Here is a 16,252-nt window from a genome sequence, read left to right on the forward strand (position 1 = left end):
AACAGTCACCACACGACACTGAAGTTAGATCTCCTTTATAATTGATTCTACTCTTCTCTCCAGGGAAAAATTTGAATGTAAGCAGAAAAACAAAAGGTGTTTGCCCTGTTGGGTCTACATTTCCTCAGATGAAGAAGGAAGAGTTGGGGATACACTGAGTAGGGTTCTTTAAAAAAACAAAACAAAACTTTTTATTATGGAAAATTTCAAAGTAGAGAGAAAAGCATATAAATACCCAATTCTGTTTACTATGTAGTCCTCCCCACTCCTCACCTCCCAACCACTGGATTATTTTCAAGCAAATCTCAGATGTATCACCATATCCATAAATAGGTCAATATGTATCTGCTTTATACAAATATAAAATATTATTATACTGTGAAATACTAACTAATTCCTCAGTATCATCAAATGTTTAGTCAGTGGGTGTTTCACATTTTCCTTATTGTCTCAAGTGTTTTTAATAGTTGGCTTGTTCACATCAGAATACAGACAAGATCCATATATTGTATTCGGTTGAAATAGCTCTTAAGTCTGTTAATCTTGAAGTTTCCCCTCTGCTCCTTTTTTGTCCTGTGGGATTTATTAACTAAAGAAAGCGGGTAATTTGTTCTATAGTGTTTCCCATGTTCTGGACTTTGCTAAATTTTTCCTGCGCTATCCATTAGCTTGTTCCTCTGTTTCTTGTAAACTGGCAGTTAGACCTAGAAGCTTGAACTTACTCAGATTTTTGGTTTTTGTTTTGTTTTGCAATAATTCTTCACAGGAGATGTCACATGCTTCCAATAAGAGGCACATAATGTCTGGTTGTCTCTCTCTTTTCTCTCTCTCGCTCCCTTTTTTTTTTTTTTAACTTCATAGCTAGTAATGACTGTTGCCTAATCCATTACTTTATTCAGGAAGGGGGGTTATAAGGTTCTAAAATAAGTTATTTTAGGGGCACCTGGCTGACTTAGTTGGTGGAGCAGGCAAGTCTTGATCTCACAGTTGTGGGTTTGAGCCCCATGTAGGGTGTAGAGATTACCTAAAAATTTTAAAATTCTTAAAAAAAGAAATGATTTTAATCTCTTAAACTGGTAGAAGTTTTATTGTAAAGACTTGCCTTTGTGTGCGTGTGAGTGTGTAGATGTGCCTATCTAAAAGTTCTGCTTTGAGCTCTGCTTTGAATTCTTGGATGACAGACAATGAAGAATATTTAAACTCTCTCAGCAATGAATTACCTTCTTGAGATATATCTCCTAGTGCTCATGGCCCTCTGAATTGTGCAAGTATAGTCCTCCAGTGATAAAAAGCAGCAAACAAGAAACTGCCCTCAGATTCATGGTGGGAAAGTGGATCAAAAGGTGTAGTCCATTTAAATAGTCTAGAAGAACGGTCACAGTCTCTGTAGGATTAACTATTTGCTCACACTGTTTCTGTTAAATAAAGAAATAAGATCTATTTTTGTTCCTTCTCTCCCCAACCACCATAACTAGGATTATTGGCTATCTCTTCTGTTCAAGAAATTGGTAGGCACCAGTGTGTTTATGGCAAGTGTGAAAGGTCCAGACAGAAATAAACTTCGAGTATACCTTCATTGCACCAATGTCAACCAGTAAGTGTGTAACACACCCTTTACCAGTCAACAAGTTTTCATCAGTAATATGTCCTTCCTAATAGGATGATACTTAAATATTAATCCTAGTCAAAATAAAGCCACCTGTGATTTCCGGTGAGTGGGAACTCTTGAAATAGTGAGGACCCCCTAGGAAGTAGGGGAATGGTTTGGATGGAAATTCTGAAAAGTGTCCATAGATTTAATTTTCTTATTTGTTTTAGTTTTTTCATAAGGCTAGGAAAAGCTCCTGTTTACATGGTTTATAATTTGAATTCCTAGGAACCCAGAAAATTCACTTTTTATTATTTAACCTTCTTATGTTTGAACAGGGTTGGGCTGACCAGCTTCCTAGCAACTCAGCCTGGCAAAGCAGCAGAGATCTCAGAATGCTCTCACCCAGGAAATGGTAGTGTGGGGAGCAATAGTTTCGATCGTGTTTTCAAATAGGACCACATCAGCCATCTACTGTAACCATGAAAGGAAGAGTAAAAAGAGGGCCAGCATCATTATAGATACAAATTCTTAGCATCCATGATTATGTTTGTAATTGAGTTTTTAATTGCTTAAGTTAGATAAATGTTTTTATGGAGTTAATCTATTTGCTTTTAGCCCAAGGTATAAAGAAGGAGATTTAACTCTGTATGCTTTAAACCTCCATAACGTCACCAAACGCCTGAGGTTGCCCTCTCATCTGTTTGACAAACAAGTGGACAAATACCTCATAAAACCTTTAGGGCTTGATGGATTGCTTTCCAAGTGAGTAATTTTCCTTTTTCATTTAAACTTTCACCAAATTGATTGGTATTTATCAGAATAGAGTGTTGCTAGGGAGCAAAAAAAAGGTCAACTATTTCAAGTTCTAACAATTCCTAATATTCAGGAAGTTTATATATGAATATTTATCAATATAGTTATAACTCACCCAGAGTCCAAAGCAGAAAGATATGAACACAAATTAGCAGTTACCTTAGGGAATAGTTTGCATTTCGAAACAATTTGATATGTCAAGACACCCTCATGGCACGTAGATTATCTCTACAAACACTTATAATTCTCAGTAACATAGTCACTAAAGCGAACGTACCTATGTATAATTGGTACTAAGGGCGTGGGGGTTGGTATACATATTACACCACGTGAACTGAGTGTGATTCTCTTACAGTGTTTAAAGTTGTGTTTTTATTTGGTGAGAGTAAGGGAAAAAAATGTCCGGACGTGTACCTTTTAGGTGGGTTATTTGAAGTTGGTTGTAACACATTTTAGTTTTAAAAGCCAGTCATTGGATATGTCTTATAAAAAGACTGTATTCAACAGAATGCCCAAGATGACCATGAGCCTGGAAGAGTCAGGCACACAAACATCATAAGATTCTGTCCAGTGTGTGTTGGAAGGAGCTCTTTTCATCATGACTCTCCTCACATTGGAGCGTAAAAAATTAAGAGTTTACAAAATGCTCACCATCTCCTCCCATCTCTGCAAATGCTATACGAGTGATGTTTTCTGTGATGATTAGCATCAGAACCTGAAAAGACAGTAAGCATGCTCTCCCCAAAGACCTATATTCCGTAGACAAACATTACCATTGGATACCATTCCTTGTTTTTTCCCTATGCTTTATTTTATTACAACTGTAATCATAAACCTCTAATGGGAAAGAGGGGGCACCCACAGATGTCTTTCCATACATAGCCTTTGTAGACATTTTTAATGGGCTGCATGTTTTATAAAAATACCATGATTTACTTACTAATTTTCCTGCCGTTTGAACCTTTTTTTTCCCCTCCCTAATGTAAATAATGCATATTTGGGTAATAGATACTTTTTTTCTATTTGGGTTCTGACTTTGAAATGTGTATTTTTGTGTCTGATGCTGACAAGGGAAAAGCTTTTCTGAAGTCATGGAATAATAGTTGTAGAGTTGGAAGAGTGTTAAGAGATATTTTAGGCCAACCTTAGATGGGGAGTTTAGGCCATTCAGCTCAGCTTGATTCCTCCTCTTTAGGATCTGGCAGCCTCTCCCAGCAGCCATCCTCTCTGGCAAGGGGAATGTCTCTCTCTGCTTTCCATCTGCCATTTTAAGTTCTGTCCTCGAGAGCAGAGGTCAGAAACTATGCCTCATGCCTGTGCACAAGTGGGTTTAGAGGGCTTTTCCCCTATTTTCTCTGGTAGGGGAGGTGGTCATGCAATCCGTGTTAATTTTTATTTTTACTGAGTTGCCAACATTAAAAAAATTGATAACTTTGAAAATACCTGGATTTCTAGCTTAAGAATTCTTTAAAAACAGATATTCTAGGGGCACCTGGGTGTCTCAGTCAGTTAAGCATCTGACTCTTGGTTTCGGCTCAGGTCAGGATCTTGTGGTCCTGAGATAGAGCCCTGCATTGGGCTCCACACTTGGCAGGGAGTATGCTTGGAATTCTCTCTCCCTCTCCCTTTCTCCTCCCCCACCTCTAAAATAAATTAACAAATCCTTAAAAAAAATTTTTTTAAAGAGATATTCTAGGAACTCTGGGCTTGTTTTCCCAAGGAGATGGAGTTGAACTGGGGTTGTTTAGACAGGTTCTTCTTAGTCCCTCTGTGACCCTGTTATCTCTGTGACCCTGTCCTACTGCACTTGTACATATAAATTCCTTGCCTCTCGTGGGCACTTGAGTTTGCTACCCTTAGTGTGGAACAATGCCAAATACCTAATTTTCTCCAGAATAACTCTGATGTCTGCAGGACAATTAGATTGTTCTCTCCAGGCTTAATATACCCATTTTCTTCAATGATTCTTCTCTTGGTATATTTATCAGACCCCATTGCATTCTGATCACACATTTCATACTTAATGGAAAACTGGTGAGATTGTGGATAATGTTTTATTACCCTAAATTCTCTGATGAGTATACATTACTTATACTTTTTTCTCTTTTAAAGTGTTGCAAAAAATAAAGTAAAATGTTGCAAAAGTATCTCAGAGAAGTTTGATGAGTGTTCAGTCTGCACACTTGTTCATTCTAATGACCTCAGAAGGTTAAACAATGATCATATTTTTAAAAAATCATTTTTTAGTTGAACAACTTGTATAGTGTCTACAGAAGGTCTGGTGTAGTAAGTGTCTAGTAAATATTTGACAGACTATATTTTTAACATAAAAGCAGTATTTTATATTTCTCTCAGATAAATTTTACCTACCATCCCTAATTCAGATTCCTCTTGCTTGCTAATTCCTTTCAGCTCTGTTTCATCTGAACCTTGACAAGCATGTCTTCTATTTCTTGTCACCGTGTTACTGACTTTAAAATATGAAACAAGATACTACCCTTGAATAAAACCCTACCCTGATTTACCCAGCCCAATGTAGAAATAACCCACATGCTTTAAGCTTATCCTCAGTGTATTGATAGCATCCTTTAGCTATCTTTACAGCTGATTAAACAATGTAGCCAGATGGTCTTGGGTATTATCTCGCCCATATTTCATCATCTGAACCTGCTGCACTATTAATTTACTATGATGAGATTTACCTTCAAGCTCTGTGGCGTCTCCTAAAGCATTTCTGAAACTTTTTTATGTACCCTTGAAAATGGTCTCAAATTGATGCAAAACAGCTCTTACTTCTGGCATTGAGAGGTATTTTCAAGGCCTTTTTTTGTTTGTGGTTTCCTGATGACATCATGGCCTTTCCTCCCCATCCCATCTAAAAATGGATGTGATATAGGCGCTAAGACAAAACTCAGGCGCGTGTGGACTGAGGGTAAATGCAGGGCGGGCTTGATAGCCCCTAGCACGATCATGGTTATCTTCTTCCGTCTGTGGGTACAGAGCCCAGAGCTGGGCAGCCAACCAAGGTTAAATGGAAACCAGTTTTTCTGCTGATACTTAGTGAGGATAGAGTTTGAGAGATCTTTAGAGATGAAAATTAAAATAATTCTAAATTGGAAACAGCCAAATGTCTAACACTAGACAATTACTAAGCTACTATGCTCACACAATGGAATCCTGTACAGCTGTTAAAATGATATAGAAGATGTGTGTGAGCAAATGTTAAGATATGTTAAGGGAAAAAGAATCAAGTTTTGGGAGACCATGTACGGTATGCTCGCTCTTGTTTAAATGAAGATATGCACGTATAAACATAAAAAAGATGAAAAGAGATGAAGGAATATATATCAGAATATTAAAAATGGTTCTGATGAATTAGCAGGTTACTTCTGTTACGCTTATTTATCAGAATAATAATGACCACAGGCACTACTTCTGCAGTGCTTACTACATGCAGGGCACTCCTGTAAGTGATCTACGTATGTTACATGTGTTACGTATACGACATACATATCATTCTGACATTAACCAATTTCCAACAATAAAATTGTTTTTCATATTGTAAAAACTTCATAGCGTAAAAAGCACTTGAGAAAAAGATCATAGCGATGTAAGCATCACTTAGAATTATGGAATTAACTATCAGTGGAACTGAAAGAAGACTAAAGGTTTTCTTTATAAGCCCTTGTTTATATTGGATTTATTGCTGTGAGCATCTGTTAATTTGATTTAAGTAATAATAAATATGCACAAAAATAACACTTGCCCTTAAAATACTTTTCACATTTTTTTGACTTGGTTTTGAATTTGAATTCCAACAGTGGAATACAAAGAAAACATACATTTTTTTGGAGTCTGTGGTTTAGTGAAACAATTATTTTTGTTTCACTCCAGCAATATATATTCTTCCAAAATATCTTAACAACATAAGATATGCAAATGAATGCATAGCATCCTGGGGAATGGGGAGTTAGAGGGTTAATGGTCCAGTTATAAGAAGAAAGTTTCATTGCCATTTTTAATGTTAAATTTGTGAAATTTACATTCCATTCTATATATCTATTTGCCTTTTATAAAATTTTTTTCAATTATTTATGGGATAAAAATGCCACAAATCCAGAAGTTATGTCGTGTTTATCTTTTTTATACCTCCATCATAGCGCCTAGAATAGATTATGTATGTTCCATTTTCTGTAATGGGCCAGTTAGTAAGTATTTCAGGCTTTGCGGGCCATATGGTCTGTCGCAATGACTCAGCTCTCCCAGCGTAGCATAGAGATCATCTGGGTCGAATATTTACCCAATATAGTATTGAAATACAAGTTATACAATACAGGCTGTCACAAATTTTTTTTGGTCTTAAAAAGACATCACGACTTTTGTAGAAAAGGTGGCATCACATAGCTGGGCTAACTTGGATCTGTCTTTCCCCTTTGCAGATCTGTGCAGCTCAATGGTCGAACTCTGAAGATGGTGGACGATCACACCCTCCCGGCTTTGACAGAAAAAACTCTCCACCCAGGAAGTTCACTGGGCTTGCCAGCTTTCTCATATGGATTTTTTGTGATAAGAAATGCCAAAGTTACTGCTTGCCTCTGAAAGTGAAAGGCATACACTAGCCCTGAGATTGAATTTTTCAAGTATATTTATTGATAAGAGGAAAGCAAAACCCAAGCTATAGGAAGGCAAGCAGATACATTACAGATCAACTAGTGGGAGCTCCAGGGACCCTGGGACACTGTCAGTGCTAGATTTAGCATGGTCCTTTGTTCTTAGTAGATCACTGCTAATAATACCTTGTGCCAAACACTACGCTTAGGGCTTTGCATGGTCTATTTTTATTTAAGGTTATTAAAAAGGTATAGGGATGCTCCCAAGACAGCCAGAAGGCAAGTAAATGAAGGCTCTATGATTAATTTTAAGAAAGTGCTTAGTTGTTTTTATCTTAAAAAAACACTCATTAAAAGATTGAAGGATTCCTTATTCTATACGCTGTCTCTATGGAAAGAGTTCACTGCCACAATCTTCAAATTGTGTATAAATGAGAGACAGTCTCTTTTCACCTAAACAGAGAGCTAGAGTCAACTGCTGCTTCTCTTCTCTCTGTCTTTGTCAACAATACTGTGAGAGACAATAGACGGTTAGAAGGGATACTACAAAAAAAAAGAATTAATGACAATTCAGAGGGACTGGATTATGTAAATGTCAAATGAAATTTTACAGTGACTGTAAGTGAAATTGATTTGCCAAGAGGAGAAAATGTAACTCAATACATTATAACCACCTGTTAATGTTTACTTTTAATCTACCTTTAGTTCTTGTTTTAGTTGGGAAAGTTTTGGCTGCAAGTAGCAGAACACTGTGATTCAAAATGGCTTAAAGCATCAGGATGTTTATAATCCCACACAACAAGAAGTTCAAGTAGGGAGGGCTCAGGATGGTCACCAAGGAACCAGGTCCTTTGCCTCTCTGTGCTCTGTCACATTTAGTGTTGGCTTCATTCTCAAGCTGGTGGCGTGATGGCTGGAGTTACTCCATGGACCCATTCAACCCGGGCAGCAGCTAGAGAAAGATGAGCAACTTTTTCTGCCTCCCCTTCATAGACTCGAAGAGCCCTTTCTCAGAGCTTCTCTGAGCAAACCTCTCCTCACATCTCCTTATGTCTTATTGGTCAGGAATGGGTCACATGGCCATTCTCCCCAGTCACTTCCAACATCAATGAGATCCCTATAATTGTCTCCTAGTAATCCTTTGGAATGGAGAGGGTGCTGGAAATTCTGTGGCACTGACCACTATAGTTCTGTGCTTTTATCAGTGACAGAAGGAATTATTTTCTCCTGTATCTTAATTTTTAGAAATATAATTCTCTATTTATGTCTTCTGTGAATATTGTCTCAATTAAATTTAAGTACATTTATAAGGAGCTAAAGACAGAACCTAGAGTTTGGATGCTTCGATACCCCTAAATTTTGTATATAAGTAGTTTTTATATTTTCACATTTAAAATAAAGTAATTTTTATAAGCTCAATATTGCATGATTATTCTTTTAATAAAACTTAAGGCTAAAAAAAAAAAAAGAAAGAAACTTAAGCCTGCAGATCCTACGTTTGCAAGTCTTATTTTCCTTCAGCACTGTTAACACCTGCTACCTTTATCTGTCCTTGCCACCTCCCCATGAGAAGAGTTGACTTGAAGAAAAGAGATCATCAGGTACAAACACAATTTCCTCCCTCATCAGGTAGATTCAATCATGATCAAAGTCCTGTCCTGTCTATTTTTCTTTTCCCTGTACCCTGTGCCACTTAATAAATTTAAAGCCTAATTTCTCACCTCTATTATTATAATAATCTCTTAACTGTCCTCCCTGACTTGCGTAAAATTCTTACATAGCTCTCCATTTCTTACAGTCACAATAAGGTGCTCCATAACCCAGCAACTGCCTCTTTCTTCAGCCTCAACTCTTACTCTCGCCAAGAATTCTCTTCTCCCTGGCAGCTGGGTGGCTCAGTCAGTTAAGCATCTGCCTTCAGGTTGGGTCATGATCTCAGGGTCCTGAGATCGAGTCCCACATCAAGTCCCATATCGGGCTCCCTGCTCACCGGGGAGCCTGCTTCTCCCTGTTCCCTTGTTCCTCCCTCCAGCTCACGTGCTCTCTCTGTCAAATAAATAAATAAAATCTTAAAAAAAAAAAAAAAGTATTCTGTTCTCCTGCCTGCCCCCTGGTTGGGGGTCTGAACCTACAGCCCCCCGTACCTTTGGTGTTACTCCTTCTGTTCTCTCTGTGGCAAACTTTCACATTTATTAAGACCTTCTCAGGGGCGCCTGGGTGGCACAGCGGTTAAGCGTCTGCCTTCAGCTCAGGGCTTGATCCCAGCGTTGTGGGATCGAGCCCCACATCAGGCTTCTCCGCTAGGAGCCTGCTTCTTCCTCCCCCACTCCCCCTGCTTGTGTTCCCTCTCTCGCTGGCTGTCTCTATCTCTGTCAAATAAATAAATAAAATCTTTAAAAAAAAAAAAAAGACCTTCTCAAACACCAGTTCCTGCAACTCCCCTGTCCTTTAAGTAGTTTTAGTCCCATTTCTTTGTTCCTTTAGCAGTTGTACGTTTACTATGGCACTTATGGTGCATTTTAATTGTATCCATGTATCTTTCTAACTTGACTCTAGGCTCCTAAGAAACAGTTACAATATCTTAAATCATCTCCTATTCCCCGTGGCTCACATATTTTCTGGCACACAGCGGCCATTCAAATGTTTCCTAATGACAGCAGAGAACACATTTGAAACTAGCTGGGTGTTTCGATTTTTAATATACAGAAAAAGTTAATGATATTTCAACCTGAGAAGGTATTGTCTATTACCTTTAAAGAGTCTTTTAAAAATCATCACTAATGAGCTCTTATTAATGGCAGATGATTATGTGAAACACGGGCAGCATTGTTATATGAAAAAAGGAATGCTCTTAGTTATACATTAATAAATATTTTTTCAAAGATTTATTTATTCATTTTAGAGGGGGACAGAAGGAGAGAGAATCCTGAAGCCAACTCTCTACTGAGCATGGAGCCCCACAGAGGGGCTCCATCCCAGGACCCTGAGATCATGACCTGAGCCAAAATCAAGAGCCAGCCACTTAACCGACTGAGCCACACACATGCCCCCATATTAATGAATATTACATGAATTAATATTAAGGTTTTAAGTTTCCTTAGAGAAAGCTTTTGCCTGTCCTGTTGGTGAGACATTTTGAGCCCACACATATCATTTACACATCATATACATTTATTTCCTACAAATCATATTGGTTCCAATTTATTTTTGTCTTTTATTTTGGCCTTGTGGGTCTCTTCATCTCCCTGGTACCAAGAAATTCTGGGTCCTGTTGTGAAGCTCGTGTGTTCAAAGGGCTTGTCTGTTCAGTAATGGCATTCATTTTCCTTTTTTTTTTTTTTTAAACTCTGATGTGTTTCATCAGGCTGCTGAATCACCTCCCAACTGGTAAATCTTTTAATTATCCTTCTAACCAGAATTTTGATTACCAACGAAACTAACATAAACATCCGTCTTATCTGACAGTGCCATACAAAATCAAAGCAGGAGTGTTAAAAATAAATAGCAGAATGAATAACTAGTTTCAATTGTAAATATCTTTAGTGATCTTTTAGAAAACATTACTGATGATGTGTAGACCAGCTCACCCAGCGCATACCTTAGAAAAACATAATAGCGATAATAAAAATTCCCATACTTGCTCCATGTCTGGGTCAGAGATTTGAGGTTTTTTCCAAGGTAAGATACTCAGTCTTGTCCTTCTCCAATTTTATTCCATTCTCAATTTTACCGACATGGCTTGGAAAACCCTGGAGAAATTTAGATACTTAAAAATTTAACAGTATTTTTTAAAAAAACCTTTTCTATCAGTGTAATTATTATTATTTCAAGATTAAATGCCTACTAAATGCTATAGGTTTTTATGATACCCTTGATTTAAATCAAATCTGCTCTTTATTTTCATATATTTGATGACAGCCCACTAGTTCTTTAATTGGTTTTTAGGTTCTTTTTTTTTTTTTCGGGGATAGGTTACTTTGTTAAGTCCAGCTTACATATTTATTTAGATTACCATAGACCTTTCAAAGGACAATAACAAGGCTAGTTTATCCCACTCTGCGGCACTCCAAACTTAATAAGGCAAACTTGCATATTTAGCTTGTTATTTCTAAACACGTTTTAAAAACTCTTATACAGCTAATAAATCACACACAAACTTAGTAGATCAAGTTCCCTAAACATTTATTAATTTTTTTGAAAGATTTTATTTATTTGACAGAGAGAGAGCACAAGCGGGGGAGCGGCAGGGAGAGGGAGAAGCAGGTTCCGCTGCAGAGCAGGGAGCCTGATGTGGGGCTTGATCCCAGGACCCTGGGATCATGACCTGAGCCAAAGGCAGACGCTTAATCGACAGAGCCACCCAGGTGCCCCAAATGATTTTTTTAAATTTAAAATACCTTTTTTTAGGACTCACCCCCCAAATCAGATGAAACACAGTAGAGAAGTAAAAATTGTTCCAAGGATCAAATATTATGATGAATATACAAGTACTTAAAATACGTAAATCCATAAAAATGAAGGATACATTTACATTAGTCTTCTCTTATCTACAGGAGATGGTTTTCGAGACCCCCAGTGGATGCCTAAAACCGTGGGTAATACCAAGCCCTAAATAAGTTATTTTTTTCTATGCACACATACCTATGATAAAGTTTAGTTTATAATTTATAAAGAGTTAAGAATAACTACTAATAAAATAGGACAATTATAAAATACACTATAATAAAAGTTATGTAAATATGGTCTCCCTCTCTCTCTCTCAAAATATCTTATTGTACTGTGCTCACCCTTCTTCTTGTAGGACACCCTTCTTCTTGTGAGATGATCAAACGCCTGTACAATGAGTTGAAGTGAAGTAAATTATGTAGGCATTGTGATGTAGCATTAGGCTCCTGTTGACCTTCTGATGATATATCAGAAGGAAGATCATCTGCTTCTGGATGACGTTTGACCTTGGTAAGTGAAACCATGGAAAGTGAAAGCTTGGAGAACGGGGGTTGGGGGAGGGATTACGATAAGTGAAATGTTTTGCTTGACTCATCATTTAAACACATATTTGTGGAATGAATTTATTCACCATCTACTAGGTACTGTGCTCCTGTGTTAGGCAGGGTTCTCTAGAGAAATAAAACCAGGAGATTCTATAGGAGAATTTATATATAAATATAAATATATTGATATGATTTATTTTAAGACATTGGCACACATGGTTATGGATGTTGACAAGTCCAACATCTTCAGAGGAGAACAGCAAGCTAGAGACCCAGGAAAGAGCCCCAAGAGACTCAGGAGAGAGGAGGGAGCCTGGAGATGAAGTTCAATCACCAATGGCCAATGATTTAATCAATAGTGCCTATAAAGTGAAGCCTCGATAAAAACTCTTCAACAACAAGATTCAGAGTGCTTCCTGGTTGTTGGACATGTTGATGTGGCAGGGGGATGGTTCACTCTGACTCCCCAGAGGTCCATCTGCGTTTTGGACTCTTCTGAACCTCGCCCTATGTAACTCTTCATCTGGCTGTTCATTTACATCTTTTATGATAAACTATAATCATAAATGTATTGCTTCCTTGAGTTCTGTGAGTCATTCTAGAGCATTATCAAACCTGAGGGAGGATCACAGGAATGTCTTAATTTGTAATCCATAAGGCAGAAGTGCAGTGAGCTTGAAGACCCCATCTGTTACCGGCATCTGAGGTAGAGGCAGTCTTGGGGGACTGAGCCTCTAACTTATGGGGTCTGCACTAACTCTGTCCAATGAGTTACAGAATTGAATTGAATTGTAGGACACACAGGTGGTTTCAGAGAATAGGAGAATTGGTAATTGTTGGGGCAACAATACAGAACTGAACCTAGGAGCCTAGTTTGGCCTGTAACTATGTGTCCCTTCCAGGGAGGTAAGAAATTTTTCTTTAAAGATTTTATTTATTTGACAGAGAGAGACACAGCAAGAGAGGGAACACAAGCAGGAGGAGTGGGAGAGGGAGAAGCAGGCTTCCTGCCGGGCAGGGAGCCTGATGCGGGGCTCGATCTCAGGACCCCGGGATCATGACCCGAGTCAAAGGCAGACACCTAACGACTGGGCCACCCAGGCGCCCCCAGGGAGATAAGAAATTTTATTACCCTTCTGGAGCAGAGCAATTCACTAGACAAATGGCTATAATCGGATCTTCATGGTATGTAAAAAATAAAATACTTCTAGGAGAAGTGAAGGCAAACATTCTCTATCATTACACTATATACATCTCAGTATCACAGGAGGCCAGTGCTTTTTATAGGAGCACCGAGAAATTCGGCAAGATCTTTTTCCTTACTCTGAAGAACTTTGTATGTGCTCTTGGACTAGCACATCCTGCTTCCATCCCTCTCCTCCTCCTATCCTATCTTGGCTTAGTTACTTTGGACCTGAGCTTCAGATTTCAGACCACACATCGCTTCTCCTGGAAGACTTGCTTGACCTCACCACACCAGCCTCAGCAGGATGTTCTTCCGGAGTGCGCCCACAGTGCCGTGGGTCTAGAGAACACAGCGCTGTCACCCAGAATCGAACACTGTCTGTGTTCCCCTCTAGTCTGTGTGCTCCTTGACAATAGGACTTTCCACCTTTGGCATACCCTGTGCTAAGTACGGTGCTCTTGTGAAACAAGAATTCAATAAATATTTCGTTAAATTTTGTTAATTATCTAAGAAATTTACAACCAAAATGAGAACATAAAATTAGTATAATACAAAGGAAAATTACTTAAGTTCTGTAAAACAGAAAAAGCAAAGTTCTACTAGTGTTTAAGGAGAAAAAAAATTATATATAGTTTAAGGACTATGTCTACAATTTCAAATGCTACAGCAGTAGTAATGGAAAGCTGCTGCTCTCTCATGTAACTTTCAGTGGTAGATAGTGTAATCAAACAAAATAGTGAACTCAGAAACTCAACTTTCACCTTCATCCCTTCGCCTCCCCCATCCCAATCCAGCTCTAGGACTTTTTCTCCAACAAACACAAAAACTGCTCTGATGACAGGTCCAATGATTGCTCTAAAGTAATGAGCCCATCAAGGAAACTAGAAGCTTAGCTCCAGACAAGGGCACTCTCATCGATGGTGACAATTGCGGGACCATGTCTGGGAAGAGCACTTTTGCACCAAGCTGCAGAGGAAGGGCTATCCACTCTGGAAGTCTCAGTTTTCTCTGTACCTCCCCTGAGTTACTTTCATCAGAGACAGGACAATGTACAGCATTCTCACCTCAAATTTAAATCTCCTAAAAATGATGAAAAGGAAAGAAAGGGGCACCTGGGTGGCTCAGTCAGTTAAGCATCTGCCTTCAGCTCAGGTCATGATCCCAGGGCCCTCTGCTCAACAGGGAGTCTGCTTCTCCCTCTCCCCTCCCACACCTCATGCTTGTGCACTCTCCCTCCCTCCCTCTCTCTCTGAAATAAATAAATAAAATCTTTAAAAATAAAAAGGAAAGGAAAAGGTGGTATTTTCCCTACATAAATATACACTGAAAGTCTTCCAAGAAGTGTAACTAAGGATCACATGACATAGATATATTCCACTTTGGGAACAATCTAGATCCTTGATATGCCTACAGAAACCCATCTTTCCAAAGGCCAAGGCAATGTCTTTGTTGGGTTTGAGTTTGAGAATTCAGATGAAGAAGTCATTGAAACTGTTAAAAGAGAAACTTGACATGTATTAAAAATTTTAAGAGTTTACTTGAGCCTTTACTGGTTTGAATCAGGCAGCTCCAAATGGAAGTGGTTAGGAATGCTCCCTGGACAGGAGCCGCTTTCACATGGAAAAAGTGCAGAAGCAAATTATTTGATTGGCTACAGTTTAAAGCCTAATTGGCTACTTGTGATTGGTTGTTCTTAGCATTTTGAATTCATAATCCTGTAGCATTTATAGCTTGGATTTTTGCCTGTCACAGCATTCAAGCTACATCGTTTAATGGCCTCCTTGTTTAATTAATTTAGCCAAACACATGACTGAGGATGGCTGGATGGCCAGGAGTTCCCCTCCAGCAAGGCAGCCCTCGGCCTAAACGTCTTACCTGTCCTCCAACTGCAGGAGACATCCCCTGAAGATGCGATCCCCAAAAAGTACCCTTATCCTGAGCTAATGCAGCCTCAGAAGTTCTTCACTGTTCTCCAATAATCAGGGTTGCAAGACCTTCTGTCCCTCTATAGCAAGTCCGATCCAGCAAAATATTGTAACTTTTATAACTGGGTGAGGATAAGTAGGAAAAGTCCATGCCACATGCCCGAATCAGCAAAGGCTGTCACTTTAGAGCTTTCCTCATCCCTAGAGGTGGGTTTATAAATTATTAATTGAAGTGTTTTACCTGAGGTTGATCTATTTATTTTGGCTGCAAAAGACCGGCAGTCTCTAGGTTACTGTTTATCAATGTCCTCCAGTTATCTGTTCTTAAAAGTGAGCTCATCAGTTTTCAACTTCTGAGAGCAAGTTGCAAAGCTAGCGGGAACTAGTAAATTTCCAGATGCCACTCAGCCCTCTCTAAATAAATAAATATTTATAGAATATATTGAAAATTTATATATTATGGTATGAGACATATACTTTGTCTCAAATCCCTGGCACAAAGTTCCAAAAACCCTTAGAACTTCCTGAGTGATAGGAATGTATTTTGTCATTCATAAGGAGCCCCTTTTGAGCACACCTGAGTCGTGTTAACAAGGGGACTTTTGGAAGATCCTGAAGGTTGGGGGCTGGTTGCCAGAGGAACTAACCCATGTGTTATTAGAGGATTGGAACTTTCAGCCCAACACCCAACATCCAAGGAAGGGAAAGGGACTAGAGATTGAGTTCAGTCACCAATGGCCAACGATTTCACCAATCATGCCTATGTAATGAAGTGTCCACGAAAAACCCCAAATCACAAAGTTCAGAGAGCTTTAGGGTTGGTGAACACACAGGGGAACATGGAAGCTCTGTGCCCTTTCCCATACACCTTGCCCTATGCATCTCTTCCATCCGGTTGTTCCTGAGTAACACCCTTTTATGATAAACCAGTAATATAGTAAGTAAAATGTTTTCCTAAGTTCTGTGAGCCACTCTAGTTTATTAATCAAATGCCAGAAGGGGTCTTCGGAACCTCCAATCTATAGCCAATAGGTCCAAAGCACAGGTAATGATCTGGACTTGCATTCGGCATCTGAAGTGGCGCAAGGGGCTGTCTTGTGGGCCCAAGCCCTTAAGCTCTGGGGTCTGATGGTATC

At 38.8% G+C, this 16,252-nt stretch overlaps 1 protein-coding gene and 1 long non-coding RNA gene across 5 annotated transcripts in view; both read left to right on the forward strand.

Annotated features, from left to right (window-relative positions):
• HPSE (heparanase) overlaps positions 1-8,433 on the forward strand; it is a 30,340-nt gene extending 21,907 nt beyond the window's left edge. The window contains exons 10-13 of one of the 3 annotated variants that reach the window (XR_004628812.1): positions 1,476-1,594; positions 2,207-2,353; positions 2,912-3,130; positions 6,844-6,982. Coding sequence is in view for 2 of the 3 variants with exons in the window: in XM_034671598.1 (XP_034527489.1) it covers positions 1,476-1,594; positions 2,207-2,353; positions 6,844-7,003 (426 nt within the window). In the remaining variant the exon portion in view is untranslated. Of the gene's footprint in view, positions 1-1,475; positions 1,595-2,206; positions 2,354-2,911; positions 3,131-6,843 lie in introns of all 3 variants that reach the window. The other 2 variants (XM_034671598.1, XM_034671599.1) reach the window with 2 other exon arrangements.
• A 3,030-nt stretch (positions 8,434-11,463) lies between these two features.
• LOC117804482 lies at positions 11,464-12,349 on the forward strand. 2 transcript variants are annotated; one of them, XR_004628971.1, is made up of 3 exons: positions 11,464-11,605; positions 11,816-11,970; positions 12,209-12,349. It is a non-coding gene; the product is annotated as an uncharacterized LOC117804482 (long non-coding RNA). The 2 variants fall into 2 exon arrangements; XR_004628970.1 differs by having other exon boundaries at positions 11,514-11,609.
• Positions 12,350-16,252: the final 3,903 nt, after the last annotated feature.

This window comes from Ailuropoda melanoleuca, chromosome 11, assembly GCF_002007445.2.
Source record: "Ailuropoda melanoleuca isolate Jingjing chromosome 11, ASM200744v2, whole genome shotgun sequence".
NCBI lineage: Eukaryota > Metazoa > Chordata > Mammalia > Carnivora > Ursidae > Ailuropoda > Ailuropoda melanoleuca.